Source organism: Sycon ciliatum, chromosome 1 (genome assembly GCF_964019385.1).
Source record: "Sycon ciliatum chromosome 1, ocSycCili1.1, whole genome shotgun sequence".
NCBI lineage: Eukaryota > Metazoa > Porifera > Calcarea > Leucosolenida > Sycettidae > Sycon > Sycon ciliatum.
This window is the reverse complement of record NC_088643.1, coordinates 40,325,405-40,352,378: the sequence shown is the minus strand read 5'-3', so window position 1 is coordinate 40,352,378 and position 26,974 is coordinate 40,325,405. Positions and strand designations below refer to the sequence as shown.

The 26,974-nt window shown below is 47.4% G+C and overlaps 2 protein-coding genes and 1 long non-coding RNA gene across 4 annotated transcripts in view; 2 read left to right on the top strand and 1 right to left on the bottom strand.

Annotated features, from left to right (window-relative positions):
- The first annotated feature begins 658 nt into the window (after window positions 1–658).
- LOC135825658 (beta-1,3-galactosyltransferase 6-like) lies at window positions 659–3,458 on the top strand. Its single transcript, XM_065338280.1, has 2 exons — window positions 659–991; window positions 2,337–3,458. Exons 1-2 carry the CDS (start codon window positions 745–747, stop codon window positions 3,122–3,124), a joined length of 1,035 nt encoding a protein of 344 aa, XP_065194352.1. The 5' UTR covers window positions 659–744; the 3' UTR covers window positions 3,125–3,458.
- Window positions 908–26,491, bottom strand: LOC135825666 (uncharacterized). Its single transcript, XR_010555103.1, has 3 exons — window positions 25,798–26,491; window positions 8,131–8,199; window positions 908–1,440 (listed from the first exon to the last, which is right to left on the bottom strand). It is a non-coding gene; the product is annotated as an uncharacterized LOC135825666 (long non-coding RNA).
- LOC135825638 (myosin-M heavy chain-like) overlaps window positions 5,808–26,974 on the top strand; it is a 34,974-nt gene continuing 13,807 nt past the window's right edge. Inside the window, exons 1-3 of one of the 2 annotated variants that reach the window (XM_065338256.1) lie at window positions 5,808–6,145; window positions 9,344–11,628; window positions 17,798–18,180. In XM_065338256.1, coding sequence (XP_065194328.1) covers window positions 9,498–11,628; window positions 17,798–18,180 — 2,514 coding nt within the window. In that variant the 5' untranslated portion in view covers window positions 5,808–6,145; window positions 9,344–9,497. Of the gene's footprint in view, window positions 6,146–9,343; window positions 11,629–15,367; window positions 15,700–17,797; window positions 18,181–26,974 lie in introns of those variants that run through there. The other variant, XM_065338267.1, reaches the window with a different exon arrangement.

Genomic DNA, 26,974 nt, shown 5'->3' with positions numbered 1-26,974 from the left:
GTCGATAAAGAAATTTCGAAACGGAGCAGAATTCAAGGCAAGGTGAAGTGCTTGCCATCAGGTTTGTATAGTTCAGCTTCTGCCAATTTCAGTGCCGGGGTGTATACAACTCCCAGACCACTGAGGACCGGAGTACTGAGTTTACTACTATTAGTAAAAAAAAAGTAACTATTAGAGTCAGACTTTATCATTTGAAGGGTTCTCCAAAACTAAAAGGATACTTATCAAGAGACTCGGTTTCCTGGAAGGGTGGATGGGATGAAAGGGAAGTGAAAAGTCTCCATTCCGTATTTCAAGCCAAGAACATGCAGTATGCTTCAAGTAACATAGTTAGTTAGTTTACGGTTCACGAGTTGTGTACTTGTTTTTCGATTTTGACAGCATGTTACAAGGCGAGTTGTGTACTTGTAGTACCAGTAGTTGGTCTCGGACTCCGCTCCTACAACAAATGGCCGGTATCGTGCCGGCCTGCCGGGTTCGGGGCGGCAATGCCCGGCATGATACATGGCGTGCCCTCGCATGCGCGCGGCGCGCATGTCAGTCTCTGGCCGGCATTGGGCCGGCCTCGGGATTCGAGACCCCGGTTTTCCTGTCCCGGTCCGATCTCCATTCATCATCGATGCATCGTTCACGACCAGCGATGTCTGAAATCAAAATCCTTTGTTTGAAATAATTTGTTTGTCTTCGGCCGGCAAGTGAGTAGTCGCTGTACTACCTGGTTCTCTTCCAGGAAGAGAATCCAGCATGGCATTGAGACTAAGGTTTTGCCGGCCGCTTGGAATCGTGAGGAATCCTATGGGCCATTTGTATTTGGTGCTAGCTTGCGCCTTTATTGTGGTACTTTCATTGCTGACACTTAGCCGAATCACTCAGTCTAATTCTTTAGTGAAGTCAGTGGACGGGGTGGGTGAAGCCTTGCTAGCTGATGCTAAAGACGATGAAGAAAGCCTTGTGTTGCTGATCGCCGTATTGAGCTCTGTATCTGCGGAAGGTAATTTAAAATACATGTAATTAGATTACTGACAATACTGTAAATCCAATGTAGTTTTCTATGTACATGTATAGTGACGAAGACAATTTTTTAAAACATAATACGGTACTAAGTACCTGTCCCTATTTGCAGAAAATTGCGGATTTGGGCCAAATCACGAAATTTGTTGCATCGTATATCTACTCGGGAGTCGTACTGTGCAAATAACCTACAGGATCATGGAAAGAACTGCGTGAAATGTGCATAAAAATGTGAGATATATTGCAGAAAACAACAAAAAACGCGGGAAATCGCGGATTTTGCTGAAAATCGTGGGCCAAAATCGCGAAATTTGTTGCATCCGTGGAATCGCGATTTCCTGGAGGGACAGATATACATGGCATTATTGTACTGCTTGAGGTACTGCTTCAGTGCTTGCAGGGCCCTCGCTATGCAGCTAGCTTGTTCACCTAGGCCATTGTTGAGACCGCACACACAAACAGACAGGATCTAGGAATGCATCAACTGCCACGTGGTACATGCATTATGTGCAGGACATGAGGCAACTCCCATTTTCATTTTGCCATGTGATGCATGCATGTACATGTGCATATGCACCGCATCCGCTTAGTTATAGGGGCGTAGCCAGGACCACGATCAGGTTTGGGGTGCCAACAGTTTTCAGCGCTGCCAACCTTCTGTATTTTTCCGTATTTGTACGGAAAATCAGTCCTTTGCCCACACTACCGGATTTGAGCAAAACGGCACAGAAAATAGTTGGAAGAAGATCGATCAGCTACAGCTATGTATGTAGAGGCATGGCAAATGCAAGCTGAGCGATGAATACCCCTGTGCCAAAAGTTGAACCACCTTTCCCAAAGAACCGTGAACTTCACTTCGACTTTTACTCCTCTGCTACAGGTACTGATACTGAACGGGGTTGTTCTTGCTATGATGGTTATGTGCAAGTGGAGTGGGATAGCCAAGGACGCATTGTGGTGTGGTGATTTTGTTTAGTTATTATACTGTCTCTATATGGTGTCTTCCCCGTTTCATTTTAATACCATAATTATATAGGCATGTGCTTATTTCCGCACATAAGAAGAACTTTGACGTACAACCTCTGTATATAATACTACATTATGTATAATGTATGCACAAAATAGCGATATAATGTCGCGAGCCTCCAGTTAATGTCCGCATCATCACTAGTGTGTTGACCTAGAAATTAGCATGACCATCGTTCCTAATTTACCTCCGGTACTATTGATTTTGTAAAGTGTGCTGTTCTGCCTGCTGTGCTTGGAGGCTCAGCACCGAATTGAACTTTCCTACTGCCATGTTGTGTGTGTTTGTGTGTTTGTAGGTGCTGAGCGGCGGAATGCAGTACGGTCGTCATGGATGAGCCTGCTACCAGCACGCGCTGAGGTACTGTTCTTTGTAGGCGGTTTAAAGTTGGAGAGTGCAATGGAGCAGTCAATACAAGAGTCGCTCAAAACACAGTCCGATCTTATCCTTTTGCCGGATGTACGAGACACCTATGCAGCATTGACTGACAAGGTGCTGGCCGTCAGCGTTTGGGCAACCAAAAACCGACGCTTTCGCTTCATGCTCAAGTCTGACGATGACACTTTCCTTCGGCCGGATGTGATGGTGGCGGAGCTGAGTAAACGGCCGCCGACAGCTCCCCCGCTGTACTGGGGTTTCTTTGATGGTCGGCATGCACCCAAGCACCATGGCCAATGGGCAGAGAGGAACTATGTCCTGTGTGATCGCTACATTACGTATGCCAAGGGTGGTGCCTATGTGCTCGATTCGTCGCTGGTGGCATACATCGCTCGAAACCGCGACATGCTGGTAAAATTCAACAGTGAAGACGTGTCAGTGGGGACATGGCTTGCTCCCATTGCAGTGGATCGTCAGCATGACCCACGCTTTGACACCGAGTACATATCGCGCGGCTGTGACAACCGTTTCATCGCCATGCACAAGCAGTCAGCGCCTTTGATGGCGCAGCTTGCCTTGAATTACCGGTACCAGGGTGTGCTGTGTAGCACGGAATCACGTAAACGTGGCTCGTACATTTACAATTGGACAGTACCTCCATCCCAGTGCTGCAAGAGAGGTTCATTGCACGACAAAACAATCCCGTAGAAGTCTGATGATTGCCTTGATCTTAGAAGTTTTTTAAAAAGTTGAAACTTTTTTAACAATTGCCAAGCCTTGCAAGTGTCGATCATGAGAGATTCAGCTATATAGGGTAACCCTATCATGTTGGAAAACAGACACTACGTTGTACACTCTTGATATCATCATAACACTACATTGTATAAAGAACTACAGCTACATTGGTAGCTCTATGTACCTCTTTTCTACGGTTTTAACCATTTTACCACTGCAGGGAAACGTTAGTACCACCAGTCCACTAAGGGCCAACGATAATAGGTACTTTTATTTTTACTGAAAGCACACAACTTCTAAAAGTCCATAGCTCTGGCAAGCATTTTCCTAATCTCATGATCGTGAGCTTCCTGGAAAGCCACTGCGGCGAGGAAAACGATGAGCGAAAGCACCGCGCAAGTTCGGAAACCAGCTTTAGAGGCAAGCGGATCTGTCCCAAAGCCATAGTGCAGCCGTGCAAGCTGCCTGTCAATCTCCTTGCTTGTATTGAGATCAGTTGTTTTGTGGAAACTCCCGTGAGTCCTCTGCTCGATTTTAACTCAACGATCGTTCATCCCATTGCTTCGGCGATTGCTGCAATCGCAAGCTGCGTGTTTTCTCTTCGACCTACTATAATTATACTTATTTTGGTTGTGAGAATCGAGCGAGAATTGGCAAAATTACGATCGTTTGAACATGCGTGCCTCCTGAAAGTTTTCATCAGTGCACAGTGTACACTCAGGATGTAAATATTCGTCGTCAGCGGTGAAAGGTTAGTAGAATGACCTTTTATTGTAGGCGTTTAGTATTTCAGAACGTTCTATTCACCTTTGAACAGTAATCACCACAAGGTCTATCAGCATGTGTACGAGTATGATGATGAGGATGATCTTGGATGTGCTACAGTTTATCATACCTGGGCGGAACTAGCAGCTACTAGATATTGTCGCTGCTCGGTCTTTTTTTTTGTCCGATTGCAAGGAACTTCCTATCCCTGGAAAGCTTTAAGTGAGAGATCTTTCCAACAGTAAATGTTTGCTCGAATACATTTACTGCTTGCCAAAGTTACAACAGTTCTGCCACCCTTCGAAATATGAACTGATGAGTAGGGGTATCGCCAAGCCCAGCAGTACAGTGTGGTTATTACAAACCCTTGCAACTCCAAAACCAGACAGCGATAGCAATCGAACATAAAACCGTTCACTGTACCTGCCGTTTTCCCTCATACCAACCCATCACAAAGCTGGCTGGAGTGTACGGTAAAGAAGGGCATGATGATCCCTTGCCACCAGAACCACGCTTCCAACAGTCCAAGCACATTGCAAAGAACATCTACTCCATTACTGTACAGCCCCGGGTTCCAGCCAAATGGGGGGAGGGGGCAGCGGCCCCGAAGACATGAAGACAGTCGGGCCTTTTTGAATCCGGCGCTCTCATTATCCTGGGTATGATTTTCCATGGTCATGCCTATGTATACGATGGGCTGCAGTGCATGTCAGTCAACTGGTAACCACGTAGCTACGTAGACTACCGACTAATGAAGACAAGGTCAGAAATCAAAACTAGACAAAAGTAAGTTCCCATGTGCTGTAAAAAATGCAAATCCAATCATTGCATGAGACTACATTGCACCCACTTTTCTCTGATAGGAAGAACACAGCTTGATATGCATTCTGTAATGCGACTATTGCTACTATGACATTGTGCGGATGTTCGCTAATTACTTCGCTAATAGTAGTAGTAGTAGTAGTAGTAGAATTTATTATTTTGATAGGGAAGGCCCTACAGACGTTGCCGTCTTACTAATCCACCAACCAGAGCATATATTATCATGAACCCCGAGAAAATGTGACTGGGCGAGGGAGGGCTACACTACAATTAGTTGTATTTCGGCGTGTCACGCCAGCTGTTGTTTCTTACAGGTGCACGAAAGAACTTTTTCTTTTCTTTTCGCCTTTGTAGTGATTGATAGATTCGATTGACTGTGGGAGCCTATCGAGTGGCTTTCCTATGGGATAGTGGAGAAGGAAGGGACGACAGGAAAGTAAGTGCCCACAAAACTGTCGCCCACCTTAACGAAGTAAAAGAAGTTTGGTACCTCGACATGATGTGTATGAAAATGAACTACTAGACTCTGGTCTACAATGTAGTGGAAAGCTCCATGCAAGCAAGCCATCATACATGGAATGTTCCTTGTACATAGTAGTACTCCGACGAGCAACACGTGCTGCATTTCAGGGAGTCTTCTGCCAGTTCTGGTATTTGACGACACCGCCCTGGCGCGCATGGCCTGCTGCATATCAAAGCCGATATTTGCTCCGGACTATTTCAGTGGCTATGTTTCTCATTTGGAACATAACTTCGCATTTGGAAGGGACGATCGAAGACAAGTGGTCTAATTAGTTTTATGGTTAGGAGGTCGGCAAGGTCAGCCAGCTATGCCTTACTGAGTCGGGTCAACATTCCATGTGAGTAAGTCTCTTACTTTTTAGCCAGTTCGAAATCTGCTAGGCCCAGGATCTAGGATCCCATGGTAGATCTCCATGGTGTAGTGTAGGTCGACTCGGCCGGGGCGGGGGGATCGGCGACACAGTCAGTTCTTCTGCTCTGCGCCACTCGGCAAAAGGAAATAAACGCAGTCCGAGGATAAGTCATTATCCTTTGTGACTACCATCAATCACTCATCTGCAACAGTCATTTGCACTTCCTCATCTTTTGCTAAATTGCTGAATATCAACAGTCAAGTGGTAGTTCGCAACCGCAAGCGATAGTGAGAGGAAGTTGTGGAAGTCGTTCGTTCGGAGCACAGTGGTTCAAGTGCTTCGTTCTGTGGATATTTTTTGGTGCAACAGCTGGAGAGGTTGTTGCTTCCACCCCATCCAGACAGGACAGGACATACATGACGTTTAGAATTAGCTAAGTCTTTCCTCGGCGATGAATTGGCCAGCGTCTACTTTCCACTAGTATTTCGTATCGGCCCGGTGTGGCTCAGCAGCACGAACCAGCGGTGGCAATGTGAGTACCGTATCATTTCGGTACTATGCTACAGCATGAACTGAACTCGTCGATATTATTATTTCCTGACAAAATAGATTGCAGTAACAAGAGTACGAGTGCATGGCCTCCGAAGCATCATGCACTCTTGGCAGTCCTGCTAGTAAATTAAAGGGGAAGTTAAGGCAAAAATTAAAATTTCACAAGTTGTAGTCTTCGGGGTGCTGAGTCGAATGGTCGTGGTCCGAGGAAGCTGAGACGCTTCCTTCCTACTTGAATCCCAATCGAACTCGCGCACTTCCACCGAAACTGGGTGACTGCGCCCTACTAGATGGGGATTTGTATGCAAAATGTCACTAAAAGCACCATTTCGTTCTTATAAAAGCACGGATGACCGCGATTGGCCCATATGTTGTAGTCTTTTGGACCCTGAGTCGACTGGTTTTGGTCCGAAAAGGCTGCGATGCAGCGTTCCTCATTTATTCCCAATCGAACATGGTTGAACAAGCGGTCACGTGCTGCTGCGTACGCCAGTCACCTGGTCACCGTGCCTGCAGGGTACAACTTACTAGCCTGTTCGACCTTTTTTGGGTGCAGTCCTGTCACTCGAGTTGAACTCGAGTTGAACTTTGGTGTGAAAGTTGTCGCCTGCTGGCGTGGTGACCAGGTGATTTGGGCACCCAGGAGCACGTGACCGCTTGTTCAACCATGTTCGATTGGGAATAAAGGAGGAACACTGCATCGCAGCCTTTTCGGACCAAAACCAGTCGACTCAGCGTCCAAAAGACTACAACATATGGGCCAATCGCGGTCATCCGTGCTTTTATAAGAACGAAATGGCGCTTTTAGTGACATTTTGCATACAAATCCCCATCTAGTAGGGCGCAGTCACCCAGTTTCGGTGGAAGTGCGCGAGTTCGATTGGGATTCAAGTAGGAAGGGAGCGTCTCAGCTTTCTCATACCAAGATCATTCGACTCAGCACCCCGAAGACTACAACTGGTGAAATTTTGATTTTTGCCTTAACTTCCCCTTTAAATACTTCTGAAGTTTTGTTTAAAACTTAAAAGTTTTGATAATGGGCCATTCACACAACGCCCAAAACGTGGCGTACGTGACGTTTTCGTCCGGATAGCCATGACAACATGGACCGTGGCGGGAAAATCGTACCCCGATACGAAAACGTAGACGACGTATCCAGACCCCTGTACCGAGTTTCGTTCTGTCGTTCCCAGCAGTTTGTGTCCAAAAGAAGCTGTACACACAGCTGTACGAGCCGGGTGTGCGTGCCTGTGTGAATGCACCTGCATGAAAACGACGTCTGCCAGTACGTCGTATTCCAAAACGTGACGCATATTGTAACATAGTTTGAATAGCCTATAACAGATATGAATCCAAATTTCAGCTCTTGTAGATCTACATGACTGTAGTCTTCCGGGTGTGTAGTCGAGTGGTGTTGGCTGAAGGAGGCCGCAATGCTCCATTCCTTGCACACTCATACCTCTTTTATCCGGGCGGTCCGGGACCAGGCACTGCCCGTAACTTTGAAATGTCCGTTACTCCGAATCACATAGATTTTGATGGAGAAAGGTGGCATCACTGTTTCCCCAAAAAGTGACAAAAGAGTACATGTACTTCGAAGTAGTAATATTTCCCCTGAAACTCGCCCGCAGGGTGCCCGTAACGTCGACGTTCGAATAACCGAGGTATGAGTGTATACGGTAAAAGTGTCAAGGATACCCCCCCCCCCCCCCCCCCCGTTCATGGTAGTCAGGTGCATTATGATACACGCCACCAAGGATTCATCAAGTTCTAAGGTCAAGCTGACCATGCTGGGCTGTGCACAGTTCCATCCACTGGTATGCCTGCACTGCAAGGGAAGTTATATAATTACATCATCAGTTGAGTGCTTTGGTAAAGCCGCAGCACAGCAATGCACTAGCTCAAGCGAAACCGCTGACTCGCGCTGTATACTTGTAGCTCCCATGAACGAATCCACCGACTGACCTTGTGTTCTTGATGTCCATACACGGCACTGCTTGTTCACCGCCATGACATCATTTTAACGGGATTGCGCTAAACGGAAGGGGAAGAGGGAGAATGGCAGAGGTGGGTAATAACTCTAGACGAGGTGGATAAAATTGACAGATGGGTGCAAGCAGTGCAATTCCACAGGAAAACTGGGTGAGAAGTTACTGAGAACTGAGGTGGATGATGGTTAGATACTATGTTAAAAAATGTCGCAGGGGGCTTGCAGCAAGTTTCTCAATGCCAGCCTATAGGGAGGTTTAGTTCCCACGTAACGGAAACGCGCACGTGGGTGATCCACGTAAAGTGGATGAAGGGCACCCACGTTGCAATGTTGTGTTTAGTCACACGGAACAAGCAAAAGCATGAAGCGAAAGGCCCAAACCTGGTCAAAGACGAAGCTACCCGGGCCTAAGAAGCTCGTCCAATATTTTGATTTTGTGCTTCGGAAAATTCTTCAGCTGAGCACCCTCACAGCTCGCACAATGCGCTCCATTCTGATTTTCATCCACGTTCTGGCGGAACGTGGGTGAGCCTGCATACACGGTATGTCGTGAATCAGAAAACGTCTGTACGTGGGTCACTGAGTATCACGTGGTACACACACGTAAAGTACCCACGGATTACGTGGGACTAAACCTCCCTTATGTCACACCACTGACACCAGACACGCAGAATTTGTTATAATGACGGCACTTTGAGACACTCAAATCTTCTGTTGAGACTTTGGTATGTGTATGTACCATGTGAAGTTCATCCACCGTCCGTAGAGGGCTCAAGTTGCCGAAAGCAAAAACAACTGCTCATTCTTCTGTCTGTGTATGTGTATGTACATGTATATATTTTCCACGCCCATTCTGGTCACAGGGGCACCGGATGCCTTGTAGGCATATGTTTGCTCAATCTCCGGACAGCTAGCTGTTTCGACCTTGTTTGTTAGGTCTCATCAGCGGAGCTCGGAGTGACTGGCTGAACCGATTGCAAAGTCAAGTGAACGACAACGCATTTTTAAATTGGCTCAAACATCAAACTCAGAATGCTCTATCTGTGAGCAACATAGCGAGCTTTGTGCTAGGGCAGATAAATTTGGCAGTAGTCAGAAAAAAAGAGTGCTCAACCAAGCCAAGGGAGTGCAATAGGTCTATGTATATTAGTTGTGTGTGTCTGTGTGCGTCTTTCTCAACCTTTCCAGGTACTCCTGTCGCATGCCTGCACCACAATCGACTGAGGCAATCCGCAGTGCACAGGCAACGACAACAATAGCAACAACATGCACAGTGCCATCATCGATACTACATTTTTAGTTCTCTCAGGAAGATGAGAGTGAAGCAGGTAGCAATAGTGGAATGGCTGCCATTACTAAACCCTCCCCAGGAGTAGATGACATTGCCCGTAGTGGTTCACCTTCACCTCATTCACAAGCCTCGCAAGTAGGAAATTCACCTGGGGCTTCTTTGACCCCGACACAAAAAGCTAGAGCTGCATTTAAGCAGCTGGAGAAGGAAGCTGCTAATGATGCAGGATCCCCAGGCAGCGGCTCAGTACTCAGGCCAAGGTCAAGAATACGTACCCTGTCACAAAGTCTGACTGAGGCCGCCAAACAAGCATCCGGGCCGACTATTAGAAAGTTTGCTGCAGTGGGCAAAGCTCTCAACCGCGAAAGAGTTCGTGACTTGGATAATGGACAAGAAAAGGGCAAGTGTTCCCTCCCGACGAGTGCATCACCAATAGCAGACGACGATCGCTACGGCGGAATTTACTGTGGTGAAGACAAGAGTGCTGGCAGTGACAGTGATAGCGATGGCGTCACTCCATCTAAAACCAACCCAGGTGAAAAATCACCTCGACTAGTGGTGGTAGCCTCCGGAAAAGAGAGTAAGTTGCCGAGTGGCCAGCAAACACAACCAGCAAAGGAAGACCGCTTTGGTGGCATTTACTGTGGGGAGAGCCTTGATGATGATGATGAAGATGATAGCAGCAGCGATCATGGCAATGGAAATCAAGCACTGGAGACTAGTGCGCAAGATGAGAAGTGTGGAGGTGACGTCATGGAACAGAGTGCTTCTCTCCAGGGCAAAACAGGTGGACTAGAGGCCCAGACCCTTGAGACCTGCAATCCTTCCCAAGGCAAGGAAGGTCAAGAAACGACACCGTTGAAGGAGAAGAATCTACCAGAAAAGAGTGATACAAGGAAGACACATACGGCTCCATCCACAAAGACTGCTGGGGACCGCAACGCATCAAAGTGCAATGGAACTGACGATTCCTTACAGATACGAAGAAATCACAATACTGCGGCATGCTTCAGTGACTCGGACAATTCTGACAGCCATCATGATGATGTTATTTCTCAACTTGTTACTAGTAGTGATGCACAGCATTCTGACAAGACCTCCGAAATGGGCAGCGGTGCAACTGATGAATACTCTGCATCCATGATTGAAGAACAGCCCCGCAAGAAGATGACACCCTTTGAGCAAGAATGGGAAGAGTTTGCAAACCCTTCTACACGAATTAAACATTTTGAACCAATAGGTCCCCAACTGTCCACAAGCTTTCTACCGACGCATGGTGATGCAGCATCTCACCGTCGCAGCAGCAATTCCAGCAATGCGTCATCCACACTAGTGGAGAACTGCGAACACAGCAGGCCGCCTTTCTTCTCCGCCTCACTGTCCAATGTATTAAGTCAGCGCGGCTCACTCCCTGGCACTGCTGAAGAGCCGTGGCGAGTGCCGGCCAGTCCGTTTCCAACCACACGCAGCAAGTGGGAAATCATTTCACAAACAATATCACAAACCCTTGAAGAAAATGGATTTAGGAACGGTGTCTTTGCCACGCGCAGTGATTGCACAATGGAAAAGAATCCTGATGCACATCAGTCGTCATCCAAGGCATCACCTAAACCACAACGAAGAAGTGTCCGGCTGCGGAAGCTTGTTAGAGATAGCCTCACAAAGCAACTCACCAAAAAGAGGAGCGAAGAAGACTGCGCCATCGCACCCCCATTTATGTCCAAGGAGGACATTTCGTCCACTAACAGCAAGCCTGAAGCCAAGTCAACTTCTCTCAACCGGCTCACAGCAGCGTTCAGCATGTTGTCACCAAAAGAATCAAGAAGATCAAATGGAGATGTGTGCAATCTGAGCGAAAATAGCGCCAGCACCAATACCAAAAGGAAAGGACTAAAAACGTCGCAGTCTGTTGACTTCGTTCCTGGAGGTCCGACACACAGACCATCTGGGCAGAGCATCTTCTCCATTGCCTCACAACTACTGCAGTCAAACAATGCTAAAAATGCAAAGATAAGGAATGGCAAGCTCGACAACATGGATGTCAAGGAGTCAAGTGGCCTAGCAAACGCAGGACAAACGAACCAAGAGAAGTTGGCATCCAGATCGAACAACCAGGGACGTGGCAAGCTGGGTACTATCTCGGACAGGATTGCACAACATAGAATCACGAAGCAAGTGATGCGTAAGTTTCTGTTGATTTTCTCTATGTGCCTAAAATGTATACTGTCATCTAGTGCATTGTAGTGTATTGCAGATGATATACAATGTCTTCGGGGCTCGGAAAATGCCGGCTGATCTTGAGAAAACGATTCTCGTGCATGGTGTGTCTATGTTTTAAATTATTGCAACTTCAGGTTCATGCACAGTCAAGTCGGGTAGGAGTAGGGTAGGAGGTGTTAGAAACCCAGGCCCGTCGCACCGACTTTGGAGGTGGGGCGGCTATGGAAGGGGGGGGGGTCGGGGGGTCCTCCCCGGGAGAAAATTTCAAAAATTGAAGCCAATTGCAAGCATTTCCGGGTATTTGGTGCCATTTCAGTGTACGGTAACTACAATGAAAGTCTTTTTGATTCTGCAACAAACGAAGAAGCTACGATCGGGAACAAACATTACCCTCCCCCGGGAAAAAATTCAAAAATTGAAGCCAATTGCAAGCATTTCCAGGCATTTGGTGCCATTTCAGTGTCACTGCAATGAAAGACTTTTTTCTGCAACAAACCACGATCGGGGACAAGGATTTGTCACGTTTGCGCTAAGCTGCGATCATTGTGCTTTGTTGTAATGTGCTCAAAAAAATAAAAATAAAAAACGGGCGAAAAAGTGGGCGGCCTCAGCCGCCCCGGCTGTGACGGCCTTGAAACCGCTTGCTCCAATGAGGTCAATATAGTGCGAGTGATACGGCTCACCTCCTCTGGTCTCTCCTTGTTGCCTGTTCCCGTCTCAGCTGAAGTGTGGTACCCAATCCCAGACAGGTCTCCTAGGGGTGGAAACAATACTCGCTGACACTCGAACACACCACCTCAGTTTAGAAGGTGAATGCTCTAACCACTTGGCCAACCATGCATGGTACGGTGTAGGAGAAAATCTATAATTGAAGTATTTTTTTAACGGGGTATACTAGTACAGGTCTATCCTTGTTAGTACGACATCGGTTAGAAGACAAACCTCGATAGTAGACAACAATCAAAATCCCCTGATGCCTGAAACATGTACATTCACGTCCGGATAGAAGATAACACTCGTTTATAAGACGAAACAATTTGAAACCCCCGTGGTTATCTACTAACAAAGGCAGACCTGTGTACAAGTACTGCTGACGGCCTCCAGAATTCCTGACCTTCCCCCATAATGACTGGAAGACATGGAGGCGACTGGCTTGGGGGAGATAGCTGAGGGGATTGGGATGAGGAAGCTACAGGGAATCTGGCCGCATACTGTAAGAGTAAGGCCGAACAAAAGTGTGGCAATTGCCCGGCTGTATAAATCTGCTGATCGAGGGCCAACCAAGCCTGAATTCCCTGGTAGCTCTGCTAGCGGGCCCATTATGGTGACGGCTAGTTGACTGTTCCCCGAGATCCCACGGAATAGGGGCTGTGATGGCGGGCCGTAGCTGCAGAGCCCGGCAATGTCCTGATTGTGATGGGTGGTAAGCGGGTAAGTGTTCGGGTGTGTACATGTGTTAGAGCAAGCGAGAAAGGAGCCCCTAGAGTGTGATGCGTTGCGGCGCTTAGTCCGAGAGGTGCACTGAGTTCCTGGAATACCGTGGCCTCCTTAAAAGCCGGATTGCGCATTTTTTGTCAGAAAAGCATTGTCAAACAGGACATGGCTGTCAACAGCCCCTGCATCATGCACAAAGCGCAGAGAAAATGGTAACGACACTCAGTAGATATGGCCCCTGGCCTGATCCAATAATACCGCAGACTGCTGCACCAGTCCGACAACTTCCGCTGGATTCATGCTGGTGCACTGGACTAGGACGGCAACAACACAGGAACACAGGCTCGCGAAGGGGATGACAACATCAAGCCTATTTAATTATACTGCATATTGCAAACCATGCATCAGGCTTTTTCGATGGATCGCGCCGAGGGTGAGGAATGAACTTACTACACCCTACAGGGTGACAGCGGCCAACACAACAGAAGGCCGGGGACAGTGCATTCAAACTTTAAAGCGTGCTACTTTCGAGCATTTTAAATCGCGTAGCTTGCGAAGGCTTGACATCGTTCCATCTTGCCGTGCTCCGACATGCAATACCGCTGTATTGTGCATGTGTTACTCCATGGTGTGGCAAAATAATGCCAGCACAAGGTATAGGGTGCGTTTGATTGGAAATATACTAGTATCTGTGAGCTGTAGTCACCATTACCCTCTGTAAAGCAGCGGTTACAGATTTCTGACTGATGTAGTGTATACAGTACCACTTCCTCAGTTCAAGTTGCCTGACCGATCGCTGCCACTATGGTAGCTGAATGTTCTGCCATCAATACACTCCGAGATAGATACTGCACCTATGAATTATGGTACACCTAGTAAACATGGCGCTTATATGTGCGGAAGTACGGTAATGATTATTATTGATGCCGATTGTAGGCCTTTAAAAAATACACACATGTACAGTCCATTCAGAAAAAGATGGACTTCTAGCTTTTGGCCATAAATGGGTCAAACTTTGAGTTTTTTTAGAATTTTTTTCTGCAATCCCCTATGGAATCCTCTTCCAATTATGTTTCTGAAGTTTTTTTGTCCAAAAAGCAAGCCATAACAAGAATAGGATTTCGGCCAGGTTTTGCCCCAAAAGCACTGAATTGGGAAGAACTATAAAAATCCGGGCCGTGTGACCCCGCCTGCAACACAGTGCATTGTGCGGTTCGAACCCCAGTTCAGGTACCCTTTTTGGACCCTTTTTCAAATTTCAAATTTTGCAATACTGCACTGTGTAGGATGAAATCACGAAAAATCGCCAAATACGGGAGCTCGCCAGAGCCAGGACCCATCTTTTTATGAATGGACTGTAGTCGTTTCCTAGCGGAAATCGGTTGGCATAATGTGAATTCTCCACAACCCGGTGCCAGCTAGCTGTGGGCCCTAATCTTGGGGCAAGAATTGGCAGCTGCAGTGGTCTCTCGCTAGGCATTGGCGGATAATGCTCGAAAAGGTGGCAGATTCTGCTCGAAAACCAGTGAAATTGGCAGAACCATACAAACCTTATGGCGGGCAATTCCTCGAATTCTGCTCCATTTCTTTATCCACATACCAAAATGCATGAAACTTACCAGAAAAGTACCGAATTCTGACAATTTTTCTGCCGGCATTATCCGCAAAGGCCTATCTCTCGCAAACATGTTGGAATTTCTCACGCCCCAGTATATGCTGACCGATTGATTGTTTACTGAATTCAAGCCGATCACTTTCGTAGCGAATGTGTATAATGCACAGTCATAATTATATCTTGGTCATGATTATTATAATGTGAAATAGGCCACGGAGTTGTGATGAATACATTGTACATGTCATGTACTACAATGTACTCCCTGATGTGAACACACAATGCACATACTAGTATGTGCAATGTGATTTTTTGGCAACGTACACATTTTGACCGTACAATAAGGAACTTCACGTAGCCGCAGGCGCGCGGTTGCAACGTTGGGCACAAGACTATGACGTCGCTGATGACAATTATGGTACGAAGATGGACTGGAAACCACGCGGGGGCCGGGGGTCCCTGGCGCGCCTACAAACCAGCGCTAGCTGCATGCCTCAACTTCATAATAATTATTTTACTTGCTCAAGACAGTACAATACGTCTTTGACGGCTTTGTGGGTACTCGAGTATGATATAACGCCTTCCAGAATCTGAGAGCAGAGAAAACACTCATGGTACTTCTCAAAGAAGGTCCGGAGAATAATCTTGTGCAAAGAAGTGCTTCATGACCGGAAACAGGTCAGGCGACGAGTGGGTCCAGTTGTTTGATCGTTGATTTGGTGTGCAGACTTCCTAATCATTGCCGAAAAGGGCCGCATTCACTTTGTGACATATTTGGATGGAAAAACGACCAAAAGGAAAGTCGAGGTCTTGAAATGGCTGAAGATGGACAGACTCCCGATCCCGATCCAGCAAGTTCATGCGAGAAAATGTCCAAGGAGCAGCCTTCGGAGACTTCGGCGAAGAAGGACAAGGATGACACTCAGACGGCGTCAAACACACAACTGGTAGGCATACCGGAAATGGAGCCCGCACCGAGCGAGGCGAGTAAGTTCACGTCACTGAACTGCATTGTCCAGCCGAAGCCAGCTCTATTCTAGGAAAAGGAAAACTAGGTCAGCAAGAGAGTGGTGCACACACAACCACACCTATCCAGAGTCTGAATGAAAGGCATTGCACTGCTGTGTGGAGAATGGAGATGGGGTTATCACAAGACCTTTGACCATGGCACAGTACAGTATTGATAAAATGTAATCATACGACAAGATCACATAAGCACACAGACCAGGGTTTGGACTCAGAGCATGCCAGGAGTGAGGCCGCGGTTACACACCCATCAGCAGTGCTATAGGGGAAGGAGGTGGTACACTCATAATAAATTATATCTCTCTTATCCGAGCGGTCTGGGATCGGGCACTGGCCGTAGCTTTGAAATGTCCGTAACTCGGAATCGCTTATGTTTTGATGGGGAAAGGGCCAGGTATCTGGCACATGACGGCACTATTTTCACGAAATTGGCAAAAAGAGTTGTAGCATGTCCACTAAAACTCCGCCACAGTGTGCCCGGTAGACTGAGATGTACGTAACTTGGAGGTCCCGATAAGAGAGAAGTGAGTGTATAGTCATCCTAATTGGCAGGTGCTAGAGACCTCTGTTTCGATGAGCCTGACGCATCAAGGTCTGTGGTCATCCCCTTTTTCTGCATCGCCTGTTTTGCCTCCGCTCAACCAAAGTCAAGTCAAGAGCCAGTTCCAGAACGGCGGTCTCCTAAGGTCAAAGGTTCTCTGTGCACACAAGAATCATACTTACAGACTCTTGCTTGGAAAGCCAATGCTCTCGACATTTTGTCGACCATGTATGTGTACTAACCCACGTGTGTACGCACGCATCCCCTAGAATCAAAACTCATAAGCTTATAAGTTATAAAGCTCTGCTCACAACTGGCGAGTTTACATGGTTGGAATCGTACACCGACCTGGAGTACTAATACCTTCAGCGTGACTGTCGAAATGACCGACGAGTGGAAAGTACAATCTCCACAATCCTTGGATTGAATCCAGGAAGGTTGCAAAACGAAATGCACAGAGCCCCCCCCTCTCTCTCTCTCTCTCTCTCTCTCTCTCTCTCTCTCTCTCTCTCTCTCTCTCTCTCTCTCTCTCTCTCTCTCTCTCTCTCTCTCTCTCTCTCTCTCTCTCTCTCTGGCACCTAAATCATACATATCCACATGCAAATACCTATGCTTTAGCAGCCGCTGTAGCTAATAGCACTACATGTACTAAACGTCCATACAACGTAACTATAACATTTTTAATACTGGTGGCAACAGTCATTTTCTGCCAACTTTTCCCCATTTCAACTCGCTGAAGCAAAGAAAAAACTAATACTATGTGAAAAGAAAGGACCGATAAGTTAGGAGTTATGACTAACAATCCACCAAGGTAACGAGATATTATACAGTCAGATAGTGCCACAACAAGGCACAAGACTGACAGTGATATTGAGACCGTCATAATTCAACCTGACACCTAGCTCCAACACACCAACACATGTACGAAGCACAAACCAACAACTTTCCAACTTGAAAGGCTCAGGTACGGACAAGTTCCAATGAGGGGAAATGAACATCTCAATATCCCTGTCAGTCTTGTGCCTTGTTGTGGCACTATCTGACTGTATAATCTTGTTACCTTGGTGGACTGTTAGTCATAACTCCTAACTTATTGGTCCTTTCTATTTACCTCAACTACTTATTACTACTGGTGCAACATCCGAGTTTTAATACCATGTGGCCAAAGACATTTGACCCACGTGCCGAAAATATCGCCAATTCGCATGCGGCCCCCGAGGCCCTCGGATGTTTCTTTTCGGGCCGTGCATGATATAATTGAAATGAAAAAGCGGCGCTACATTCGACTTGTGGGTCAGATGGTCACGACTGTAGATCTCCTTCATGTATAGGGATCACTACCAGAGATCAAGGCCAGCTGTGGTGCGGCTCATTGTGGACACGTGGGTGTGGAAAACGTCACGTTATTGATAGAGTTGACTATTTCAGATGCCCATCGTGACCAGTGTGTAGTATCAGTTGTTGTACATGGACACGGGATCCTTGACAAATCTTATCCACATCTTCTGATTTTTACAGGTTCCAAATCATTGGAGAGGATGAGCAAGTCCAAAATAAAAGAAGAAAGTGTGGATGAGCTCAGTACTACACTATGCAAGCCAATACAGCAACCATCCCGGCCAATTTCACCCGATGTACCTGCTGCTGATACCATTGCCGATGTACGTTCAGTGAGACGCCAGCATACGTTCTGTGAAACTCTGACCAGCGACCAAGCACTGCTTGACGGCTATGACACATGCGGCAGCAGTATCTTTGAAGAAGATGAGATGCCTGAACTCGACCCGGGTGCTAAATCAGGTACAGCTTCTCCACTCCCTGGCAGAGGAAGGCAGGGTTCGAGGTCATCAAAGACGGCGTTTCTGGCATTGATGGGCGAGAATACTCTCAACAATCTGCAGGTGAGGACATGCTGTAATGGATGCTGTCGTTGCTGCTGCTGCTGCTGTGGTGATGGTGGTGGCGGCGGCGGTGGTGGCGGTCATCATTGTTTAGCTGCACTGCTTCACCAAATCACTTCGAATAGAGAGGATAATCCAAAACTGCACGGTGTGCATATTGGCATTACCCTCTTCCTCTCCCAGGCAGTCCCTTTATTGCGAATAATTTACTTCACATTCCACCAGAATGAAAGGCAGAAATAACCAAAGGGTCCAGTGCATAGTACTTCTGGTACTATATGTATTGTGTTACGTCTTGTGAACTCTTGTCAACAAAATAGATGTTGCCTAATCTGTAGCCATCAACAATGATAATCTGTAGCCATCAACAATGACAAAGTACTTGGAAGTGCAATTTGACCTCATGAAAAAAATATCGCCGAGCACTGTGCAGCCCTAACACCATAAGGCCATCATTTTTTTATCTATGTTTCGCGTCGCCCGCGCGCATATGTTTTGATTTTTTTCGGAAAAAAATAAAAAAAATCGAACATGCACAATGTACAGTGATCTTTCAGGCTTTGTAGTAAGTGTACGATCTGTGCATGTGGGTCATCATGCGCGTGCACAGTGTAGCCGATCGTACTAGTACTAGTAGTGCATACGCATAGTCCGTCTGGTCGCGAGTAGTACTAGTTGTCGGAACTACCGGTAACTTCGGAAGTGAAACAGACCCGCCGCGCCTTCGTCGACGCGATGTACTAGCACTTAGTAGTAGTACTACTAGAAGTGTGTATGCGAAGATGCGGAGCGCTGGTACCACAGCACCGTAAGTGTTGCAAAGACGGTACTGTAGCAGTGCTTTTTCAGGTTGCCAACTCTGGTGCGCGTGCGATGTCTGTCATGTTGTAGTCTCATCTTCTCGAAGTAAGTTTGATCAAGGTGCAGATGGCGTGGAAATGATGGATTGACCATGGATGAAGGAGAGTTGTTCTCGTTTCGCGTGCTCCGAGGAGCACATTCTTTGGTCCCGCTCCTGAAATGGAGAGTCGTAGAGGTGAACGAAGCGATGACTGTTGCGGACGTTTTCCGACAACTGAAAATCTCGGATTGTGATTCTGTTACGGACGATGAGCTTTCCTGTCATGTTTCTAAGACGGCAGCGGACAAGGACGCCGTCCAAGTCAATGCTGGACAACGAGTGACACGACTGGCCAGGTTTGGATACTTTGTCACAATCCAGCTACCGGATACTGCTCCTCCAACTTCTTCGAAACCGAACGCATTTTCAGCGCTGATGCAGGGAGCGCAGGTCGCCGCTGCAGTCAAGTTGCCAGCAAAGCACGAAGGTGACAACGTTCGAGGAGATCGACTTCTGGAGAATGACATTGTGGACTGGTTGCATACGTCGAAGCTGGGATTCAGAAATGGCCTCGAGGCCAGCGTTGGTAAATCGTTTGTTCGGCAACTGCGATCAGTATTCTATGAGCTTACACCAGACCGCATCGATCGCCTCAAACTGAGAGGATGTGTCGTTCCAGAGCTCTTTGCACCGCTGCTGAAGGCTGAGTACAATAACCCAGCGAAGCATGGACACCAACGGTTGCCTCCTCTGTCCAAAGTGAATATTGCTGATCTGTCCACGACCTGTCTGGAGTTGTCCAGTGTACCTGCTGTCCAAGTGACCTCCTGGACGAACGTCCGAGATGGACTGAGATCGCTTGCAAAGTCCTTGCAGAAGTACACAGAGTACCTGGAGTCAAGAACAAAGGACATGAATAGCCTGCACGAGCGTTTGGAACCAGCGCGGTCCACAGGTACCAACTCCAGCCTAGCCAGGCACTCTGCTCGTGTTCGCACTGCCGACAGGTGCAGGCAGTATGCTGAGGTGGAAGCAGCGCTGCGTGATCTAGACCCTTATCACAGTCCTGTGCAGCTGAACGCCATGGTTCCAGCAGGTAACCGTGACACGAAGTACAGATTCATCCACAACCTCGAGCTTCCGTTCCCGTATGAGATGTTCTCTTACGACCCAGGCAGCAACATTGGCTGCCTTTGGTGGATTTGGAGAGTACCTGTCGAACCGGCGGATTCTGACTCCACAAAAAGTCTGCAGTTGGTGAAACTGTGCGAGAAAGATGCTCCGACATATGCGACCCGCGCTATGAGGAGAGATTTCGCCAACAGGTACGAGATGGTGGCCGACTGTGGCCGAACAGTTCTCAGGGACATGTACCGCTATGTTTCCAGGGACGTGTCGCAAGCGGCTTGCCCAATATCTAAAGCTGTGCAGCAACGACTTGCCGTAGCGTTGGATGCGCAAGATCCTGATCTCGTGTTTGATTTGCGGGAGCTGAACGAGGGAAGAAGCAGCCGATATGATCAATTTTGGGACGAATGTCACCGGTTCCTGGAAGACCAAGTGCTGGCTACTGTAGATGATCGGCGTCATGGTCAAGTCGTGCACATGGCAGCTGCAATATCAGTTGTGACTTTATTGAACAAGTCGCCAAACGTCTGCCAACAGATAGCCCCATACCATGCGAGTCGTGGGTGAGGTTGCAGTTTTCTCCTAAAAACCCAGCATACAATGCAGCCGTTAATTACACAGGGAAGCTGCACATCAAGCACATGGTTCAAGCCCGGCAGCTAAGTCACGATCATCCAGATGGCCACTATGCTGCAGCCCTCTTTCGGTACTTGAAAGAGTTTGCCATCAAGTTCCGTGGTGACTGCACACTCGTCTGCATGGACGACAAGCATATGTTGAAGGTGGGAGAGCCTGACTTTCCTGTTGCTGCGGTTGACCGTGGGAAACGAGTGCTAGTGACCAAGGATACAGCTCTGTCTGTGGGTGACCATGACTTCACCAAAGTGAAGATCGTACCATCAGTCTCTCTTGTCGTTGACATTCCCGACACCATATCTGAGAGTTTTTACGATGGCCAGGTAGTCGTAGCCTTGAAGGAAGCAGCATTTCAGCCGTCATCAGCAATGCGCCACTCTGCCGAACTGCTGACTGCCCTGAAAACGTGCAATATCAATGGCATCGTCAGCCCCATCCTGGCCGTGTATACAGATGGTGGCCCTGACCACAATGTGACATTTGCGTCCGTCCAACTAGCACTCATCGCTTTGTTCAAGAGGCTTCAGCTGGACTACTTGATTGCAGTCAGAACTTGCCCATACCAGAGCTACAAGAATCCTGCTGAACGCGTCATGTCACTTGTTAATCTCGAGCTGCAGTCACTCGGCTTGATGAGAGCGAAAATGCCTGAGGACATGGAGGCAAAGATGAAGTCTGCGAATAGCATCAAGAATGTACGTGAGGCAGCAGAGAAGACTGCTGGCCTGAGCGACGCCCTGTTAGAATCTGTGCAGCCAGTCAAGGACCTTCTCTCAGAGTTCCTGCAGCGTGTCCCGCTTCATGGGAAGAAGTTCCTCACTCAGTCTGCAGCAACTGATGACAAGCTTGCCGATTTTCCCGAGCACCTGGCTGCCATTGATCCTGAGATCAAGCTGTCAATGACGAAGGCACAACTTGCCAAGTTACCGCGTTATCAGGAGTTCTTCCAACACTGCTGTGTTTCGCAGCACTATTTCTTCATGGTGAAGAAATGTGGCAGTCATGAGTGTGCAATCTGTGGGCCACCAACTCTACCGGAGAACAAATTTCAGTTGCTTCATGACTTCCCGTGTCCTGAGCCAATCGGAGAGCACTACAAGTCGTTTGAAGACGTGTGGGGAACGGCAACCTCAGCTGAACACCGACCATCAGCCAAGAAGTCTTCGGGAAACTCATCCACCCGTACCTTCCCCGATACGAAGATTCCGACACGCAAGGAGAAGGTCCGCCTAGCTGTACAATGCACTGAGTGTAAGAAGCCAAGGTGTGTGTTCGCAGAATCTCCTCTCTCTGCTGCTGATCTCGTCAAGCTTGAGCAAGTGTTCGAGGATGTCGACTATGTGTGTGGATCACCGCTTCTGGATGAGAAGGACCCTCTGTATGAGAAGGTTGTCGTACGTGCTGGCCTTACATGTGCCGACGAAGTGTCAGCTGTGTACTACTCATGCAAGCGGTTTGCTGATGTCTGCTATGTGTGCGGCGCTGATGACCCCCAGGAGGTGTCAGCTGCAGTGAAGTCAACCTGCCAATCCGTCAATCCTGTTTGTGCTCGATGCTCCGCAGCAGGAAAAACGATTCAGCGCAGGAAGCAACATGGAACGAAGAGGAAGCACGGTGATGAAGACGATTGACGTTTGGCCATGGGGCCATGCATGCCCGCAGTAAACACGCATGAGTGAGGGTCACACCCCCACACTCTTTCCAATACACACACACACACACACACACGCGCGCGCACACACACGTGGCATTGATTTGGACATACAGGCACGTATTTAGATATGCATTCATTGTGGCGTTTTTTCCTTCCCTTGTGTGAAATGGTTTTAGTCATGCCAGATTGTGTGCTTTGTACGATTTTCTTTCAAATGTACATCATGCGCGAGCTATTGTGCTATATACAGTGCTATACACCTCTGATGAGCTCTTTTTTATTTGTTCGCAACTTTTTTATTTTTTTCCACCTCTCGCATATGATTCTGGAAGTTGAACTGACGCGAAATATAGAAATAAAAAATGATGGCCTAACGTATGGCATAAAGCACAGCACTATTTGCACTCAAACATGGCGGTACTTATTTCATGATGCCGAATGTCACAATCAGTGACGATACAAGGTGAAGCTATTCAAGTTAACCCTGTTTTAAGCAAGCAGGAGAAAGGATGCTTACTTACTGAACTGTGAGAAGTTCCTGATTCTGCTTCATCCACCACACACCGCCACTGCGCTTTCTTTCTCCGGTCAACCTTGACACGTATCACAGTACTGACTTCCTTCAGACAGCTGTTGCCATCATAAAAGATCTCATCAGTTCATCTTTAGGTAGCGTACTGCTGAAAGGGTAGAAGCTTGTGAGCACCGCCCTTTCGTAATGAAAGTGTTTGACATGGGGATTTGCGCACATTCAATGGAAGGCACTAAGCAAGTCGACTACTGTACATGTAAGTGCAAGTGTACACTACAAGATCTTGTACAATCAGTGATAATGGTGCTGTACATATTGTAACTGTTGTTACTACTACAAGTACTTGGTAGGTGCGATATCATAGCGCACCGAAGAGTACAAGCCGTGACTTCGAGTGCTAACACCACGCAGCAAGTAGACACACGCCCCACCAGCATTCACTTTGCACACGAGTTCGTACTTTGTAGCACCTTGAAAACCTTGATGATTCGTCTTGCCCCGGGAATTCCCTGAAATCCCCTCAAATTCCTCGAATCCTCTCAAATTAATTTTCCAGGGGACCGGGTGCGTACTACACACACTCATCACACCGCTCGCCACCACCATCACAATCACTGTCATACACAGCTTCCAAGATAAACAATAGCCTAGCAACAACTTCACGGTGGTGTTTACTCCCTCATGTACGGTGATCACTAAAATAATCCTGAGGAATGGCAGTACAGCATATTAATAAATCAAAAATGCCCACTACAGTCAACTTCGCTATTAAATATCGACTGCGGATATAACGACAATTCGCGAATAAGGACAGCAATTCCGTGCCCAGAGCAAAGTCCCTTCCAACTGTCATACATATATTGAGACTTCGGGTATAACGACACTTCGCGAATAAGGACACTTTCTTGATGCCCCGCCGAGTGTCGTTATAAGCGAAGTTGACTGTATACTTCGTCCTTTCAAGCTCAGGTGTCAAACCGCTCACGGGAACGGATATACGTACTGAATAATATAGTGAGGGTGTTGGAAGCACGACCTGTTTTGTTGCCAATATTTCTATTACATGTACACCGTACACCAGTCGTAGCATCTAAAGAGACGCCAAGAGATCATAGTACCCGGAACGATATGCGTTTCGATCCTGGATTCGGAAGTTCTACGTGATCCGTGGTCTATGTGACTTATGATTGCGGTATTGACCTGCTGACTCCAAGCGCGGTCCAGACACAGTATGTATAAGCTCACAAAGATCGTCTTTGCATTTGGAGAAAATGTCTTTGACTCTTGCAGAAAAAGTTGGCGAGGTTCACCTAATCTGGACTTGGTTGGCTATGCCAGCATGTCCTCTCCATAAGTTGGAACAAAGAGAGCTGATGATCGCTTCATTGCTGAGTAGAAGTAACAATCAACTCTCCTCAGGTCCTCAGTGCCAAAGGCAGACAACTGCAGTTCCATAACGCTCATTTCACGATGATGGAAACAACATTTTGTACTAGACACCCTTACTTGGACAATTCGGTCATCCTTATTCTAGCTGCTAGTCCGTCCAGGAAGCAGATATTGACTACAGTATTGCGATCTGGATAACAGCGTGAACTAAAGGGCTCACTATATACACTTCAAGTCATGACGGGATCCACTTCGAGAATTAGGGGCTTACTTGAGAATCACAAATACCACGTACAAGCCTAGCTACCCCACGGAACTGATAGATTGCACAAACGAAGGACGCGTAGGCTGGACAAAGTGTCCCAAGTAACTGAAAACAGCAGATGCACCAAACAAGACAGCTACACTGGATGCATACACAATGTTTCCAATACAGTAGAGACTAGCGTCAGGCAGGACGAAAGCCTCCGGAAGTCCACAAAATCAGCCCTTAACGCCACAAGAAAATGTCCATTGCTCTACCTTGTTGAAGGGTGAAAGTTACCAGTCCACCTGTAACAATATCTCTGGTGCCTTGAAGTAACCTACCAAAGCCAGCACGAAATACCTTTCAAATAATTTCAGGCTTCCGTTGCAGCTCCAGACAGGAGGAAGAAGAATACGGTAGAAAATAACAGCACTGACGCCCAAACTCTCAGAGAACGGCTGGAGTCTTCCTGAAGATGTTAATTAGCTTAACATTGAATAGCCATGGAATACCAGCATGGTTTGTTGACTTCAGGACTGTTTTGGCTGAAACTGTTGAGACTTGGAACATAGCGATGTTTCAAATTTGATGGAATTGCTACCTGCCAAATGTGTGGCGAGCTGGGCAGCTGACTGGTTACGCATGAGTATGCACTGGTTTGCACAGTTCACGTGCAGAAGACCAAGAGCTGTGATATAGTCCACACCATAGCTTTTAAATAATTACAACATCGCTGGCCTATAGCAAAGGTCCCTGCAGAACACTGATGTGTTCAGTGCATGTGAACTCACAATAGGCTGGGTGCGCTCGCTCCAGCTCGGGCTGGAGTTGCACATATAATCACCTCCTTACTCATAAATTACACAGTCGGTGACTTCCACTTCTCAAACACTGCCCAATATCCACGGGGGGGGGGGGGGGGGGCAGAGATCTCTAACGCATTATAATTATCTACTGGCCTATAAAACACTACGCGATATCGTGCGCTAGCAGTCGTCTCAGAGCCGCCGTAATTTCCAGTTGTGTGCAGCTATGTGGCGGCGGTACGCGGTGTACAGCACACAAGTACAAGTCAGCTGGCTGCAGTGTGAGGGCTTTGGGCTGGTTCTGTACCTCACTTCCCACTTGTAGACTCTATTATGGGGCAACATGATAAAAATGACAATTTGCATTACACGTATTGTGTTTACCTGCTTGGCATGCTCTTGTCATGACTCATGGACCATCCAAGACCAAAGCGAATCCGCAGCAGTACAGTCACTGTCAGGGACAATGGATTATGGCTGTGTCCGCCTTGGTAATTTCCAGTACAGACAGTACTACTCTCCACAGCTAGCTACCACTACTAGTACAGTCAGTGCTGCAATGCCTGAGTCTGTACTCTGGAATCTGGTGCTAGCGAGCAGTCTCTGCTGTGCTGGCCTGGTTGGTTGTCACAACCCTCGTATTCCGTATGTCAACTTCCGCCACCGTGCACAAGGATATTGGAATACATTATTTTTGTGTATCCGCGCTGCATCTGTATGGCCATGGCCACCGGCACAAACTCGCCCCACTCACCGGTGGCGCAGCAAGTGGTCTTGGCTTTGCCACCGATTCTAACTAGTAGTAGTAGCAAGAGTTTATGGACTCTTGGTAGTAGTAGCAACGTAGCAACTAGACAGCAGTGGCGGTGGACCGTGTTGTTGACAGAATACGCGATGTTTCTTGACACTCCGTTCACGCAGCCAAGTTAGTTCACAGCTAAGTAAAGGCTACGTTGTACTTCCTAAAACTCAAACATGCAAACAGTCCGACACGAATAGGTACACTTTATTAAAACACTGTACAAGTCTACATCCACGCCAAAGGAAAGCAAGTTATCACTAGCTAAACAACACCCTTCCGAAAGAGAGGTAGAATGATGGTCTATCTTCGCACACCTACGCCTACGGACTGTCACGACTTACCATGTGCATGCGCTGCACTCACCCTTCTTTTTCTGGTCTGGAATTAGTTGAGGAGTGATTTTTTATTATCATTCTTCGCAGATTGAGTACAATGACTAGTCGACTGTTATGATTATCATTCTTCACAAAAGGCTGAAAAGCAGGATCAGCTTCACAAGCGCAAGCGGCGTTCTTCTCACGTGAGGGCTAGTAGTAGGAGTAGGAGTAGGAAGCGTCGTTACACTACAAAAACTGTTGCAGCTGGGCTATCTTGTTGCATGGTGCACCTCGCTCACGCAGAGAGTAGTCCACATACAGTCATGTAGATCTACACTCTATCAGATTCTGTACTGGCCTACTCTAGCCGCTAGCTAGCTGCCGTCATGTTGCGCCGTGCCACGATTCTTTCACACTTGGCACATGTGGACGGCGTGAGTCT

What these genes read in the sequence shown, in the direction of transcription:
- LOC135825658 (XM_065338280.1), top strand. Translation starts at nt 745, where the DNA reads ATGGCATTGAGACTAAGGTTTTGCCGGCCGCTTGGAATCGTGAGGAAT. An exon ending in GAGCTCTGTATCTGCGGAAG is followed by an intron (nt 992 to 2,336) that starts GTAATTTAAAAT and finishes GTGTGTTTGTAG; the next exon opens with GTGCTGAGCGGCGGAATGCA.